We start from the raw sequence: 3,581 nt of genomic DNA on the forward strand, positions 1-3,581 counted from the left end.
CCAAAAACGGCAGACGTTATTTCTTAGATGTCAGAGTAATGACATTCAAAAGGGTACCTTAATAATACACCACCATTCATAAAGGAACGATGTATGAAAAGAAAAACACAATTTATTTCATGGATCACTCAAAGGACTTCTTGGCGATTTTCAATAGCGCAGCTTTTACAATCATGGGTATTAAACGCCTGTCGTACGCCTGTTTTTGGTCGTATGCACGTTTCATAAATGAGTGCCACTGTGTTTTGTCCCCACCCCTGCAATTTCAGTGATTCAGTGGTTTTAGTGCCACCTGTGGTTACTCTATACAAAACATATTTCTCAATAGATCTCAATGGTGCATTTTGCCCATGTTCAGGGTGGGAAATGAAAAAGAAACTGACAAGCCAAATTCCTCTCTACATTTAGTAATAGTAAATAGCATAGAAATAGTATACAGTATTAGTAAATATCCAAAATATGTATATCACGCATAGTTAAAAAGTTATTTTTCATATTTTGATCAATGCAGACTCAAAACAAACACAATATGTTAATTTTCATATTAAATATGCAACTTATCTAATTAACTACTGTATGCATGTTATAAAAATGTCCCAAGCAGAAATTAATTCTATTAAAAAAAAAGTGCTAGACCTATAAAATCAATTGAGAAGTTTGCTAGCGACCTTAACCAGGTTTTGGCCTGTCTAGATACAGCTATTGTCAAATATAATTGTATTTAGACAAGGTTCCCCACTGTGGAATGTAGAAAGGGATGCTACAGGGACAGTAATCCAAACACGCCCAACATCTTAAATCTGTTGATGTCATTGTGGTTCATTGGCATGCAGTATGTCTGCATTTTATAGCAGTAGGATTGGTTTCTGTTGTCGGTGCCTTTTGCTCTGTGAACTTGCACAAGCAAACTTGCTCATCATTGAAATATTGTAAAACCATTTGAGACTCTCTGGTCAGTTGGAGCAGTTTAATTTCTCTTTTGTTGAGATTACAAATTTTGGGAAATTACAACAATTTTCTTTGGACTGTTTTATAGCTGTAAGATATTCCAGTCAATGTACATACACGCTTTAGACTTACAGCCAAATCCATTATTTATTGTACTGCGCATGCGTACGCCGTACATAGCACGTAATGCGTTAGGACAGAACAGACTGTAGCAAATCGAACTCAATACATTACATCTCCCTCCTTACAAAGAAAAGCATATATAAAACGTAACTCAGAAATACTGTTGTATCATTAAATGTTCTTATTTCATGTCAAATTGACCTTGACATCTATTTTCCATTTAGTTCAGTGACTTAAGTAAACAGTAACAAAACATTTAATGCTTTAATACTCAAAACTAAACTGTTGTTCATAATTACTTGCAAGGAGAGGTTACTAGCAGCACTTCACTTCCATAGGTGTCTTTGTTTGAACTTGAAACAGCACATACAGTATTTAATGCACAGTCTATTATTATTGATTTCAACGATAGCCACTGTGATGTAATTGGTGAGCTGATTTTTTTTTAACAATGTTCCATTGACTGGCTTGCCCATCTTCTTCGCCTCCCAGAATGAAGATGAGAATGCCAAGAGTTCGCTATCGCCTGCTTTGGGCCTTAGTGGGCGTCCTCTGCTGGGTGATGTTCATGGTGGCGGAGAGGGCTTCTGACCAGGTCTCCCCGTGGACAAGAGCTGCACTACACCCCCCTCTCCCATTCACCAGCCCCCCCGGAGACCCTATTCAGGAGAAGAACTTCACATGCTCTGCTGATGACAGCGTTCCTTCACACCTTTCTCAGCAATTCCAAGAATTCCTACGCTACAGTCATTGCCGGGCATTCCCAACCCTGCTGAGCCCTTCGCCTTGCGAGAATGACCTCTATCTGCTATTGGCCGTCAAGTCCACAGCTGCACAGGTAGAGCGACGTAGTGCTTTGCGGGATACCTGGGGTCAAGCAGGTCGAGTCCAGGGTCGCCGGGTTAAGCTGGTCTTCCTGTTGGCCCGTTCACATGACCAGGTTCACGGCCACAACATCCAGACGCAGTTGGAGAGGGAGAACCGTCGCTATGCCGACATCTTGCAGTGGGATTTCATGGATGTCTTCTTCAATCTGACCCGGAAGGAGATAGGATTCCTCAGTTGGTTCTCGCGTGAATGCAGAAGCGCGCAGTTCGCCTTCAAGGGTGATGACGACGTGTTTGTGAACACAGAGAATCTGGTCGAATTTCTGAAAGCCCACAAACCCGGGAATCATCTGTTTACTGGATACATTCACATGCACGGGGGTCCCAGCCGAGACACCACCTCAAAGTACTTCATCCCAGTAGATATATATCCAAATGAGACCTATCCACCCTTTCCGAGTGGTGGTGGATATCTGATGTCGCGGCAGACCGTGTTGGATCTGCACGTCACGGCTCAGCAGATTACGCTCTATCCCCTAGATGATGTCTTTGTGGCCTTTTGTCTGCATAAAATGGGCTTTACCCCCACACACCACGATGGCTTTCTCACATTCGGATTCAGCCACGGCCAAAATTACTATAACCCCTGTGCTTATCGTGACATCATGGTGCTGCACCAGATGAGCTCACAATACCTGAGGACCATGTGGCCAAAGATAAAGACCTCGGTCTGCCCTGTGACAGTTAAATAACTTCAAAACAGCCCAATGTTGTTCTTTTAACATAAAAAGAACAAGTTCAAACTCATTGTGAGTGTGTGTGTGTGTGCCCAAAATGATTATGGACAGTAAAGCAACACTAAAGAGTTTTTTGTACCTTAAAATAATAATAAAATAATTTCAGTGGTTCATCAACTGGGGTGAACGACACTTCTGCATTTGCTTCGTGACCCTTTATCGGCTATAAAGTTTCCCAGACTGAGAGCGGGTAGCGGATCTGTAGTTCAATGGAATGAGACATAAGAAACAACAAATTTATTTCTCAAACAATTCCTTAGCGCCTACCTTTTCAAATCGATGACCCACCTCCTCCATGCACATAACGTTACTTTGCACGAACATGCATAACTTTGTTCGACTGTCATGAATATTTGAAATGTCCATTTACATTAAATACAGTACAAGTAAGTTAGCCAAACTGATCAAACTGATTACCTGTCCAGGAGCAAATTAATAACATCGTCTGTCTTCACATTTTTCTCTGTTTTCAGCCGTCTCAATCTCCTATACAAATCCTTGTTTGATTTCAGACGTATTTCAGATTCATTACAGTCTTTTAGGTTTCATAACGTTAGACATTTTTTTATCCAACACGTTTGTAGCTGCAGCTGTGGTAACTAGCAGAGCTGGCAACCCAGATGCCGAAACACTACTGACTTCGTGATTAGTAGATAAGTGGGCGGCGCATCAGACTAGAACACAACATATCAATATAAACATCAGTTGAGGGCTGCAACTTCAAACTTTTAAATTACAATATCTTGGCCGGACTACTGTTGTCAGTGATACAAGTATTTTGAAATGAGCATGATTTCTTAATGTCTAGTGACATATCAGGGCCATTTTATCATTAATTGAAATACATTTCTTACTGTACGGTTCCTAACTTTAATGGTTAATCAGG

General features: G+C 40.9%; 1 protein-coding gene across 1 annotated transcript; it reads left to right on the top strand.

Moving 5' to 3' along the window:
- Window positions 1-1,576: 1,576 nt before the first annotated feature.
- Window positions 1,577-2,650, top strand: LOC134082299 (N-acetyllactosaminide beta-1,3-N-acetylglucosaminyltransferase 4-like). The gene has a single exon (XM_062537947.1). The coding sequence runs from the start codon at window positions 1,577-1,579 to the stop codon at window positions 2,648-2,650; it is 1,074 nt and encodes a 357-aa protein (XP_062393931.1).
- Window positions 2,651-3,581: the final 931 nt, after the last annotated feature.

This window comes from Sardina pilchardus, chromosome 6, assembly GCF_963854185.1.
Source record: "Sardina pilchardus chromosome 6, fSarPil1.1, whole genome shotgun sequence".
Classification (NCBI taxonomy): domain Eukaryota; kingdom Metazoa; phylum Chordata; class Actinopteri; order Clupeiformes; family Clupeidae; genus Sardina; species Sardina pilchardus.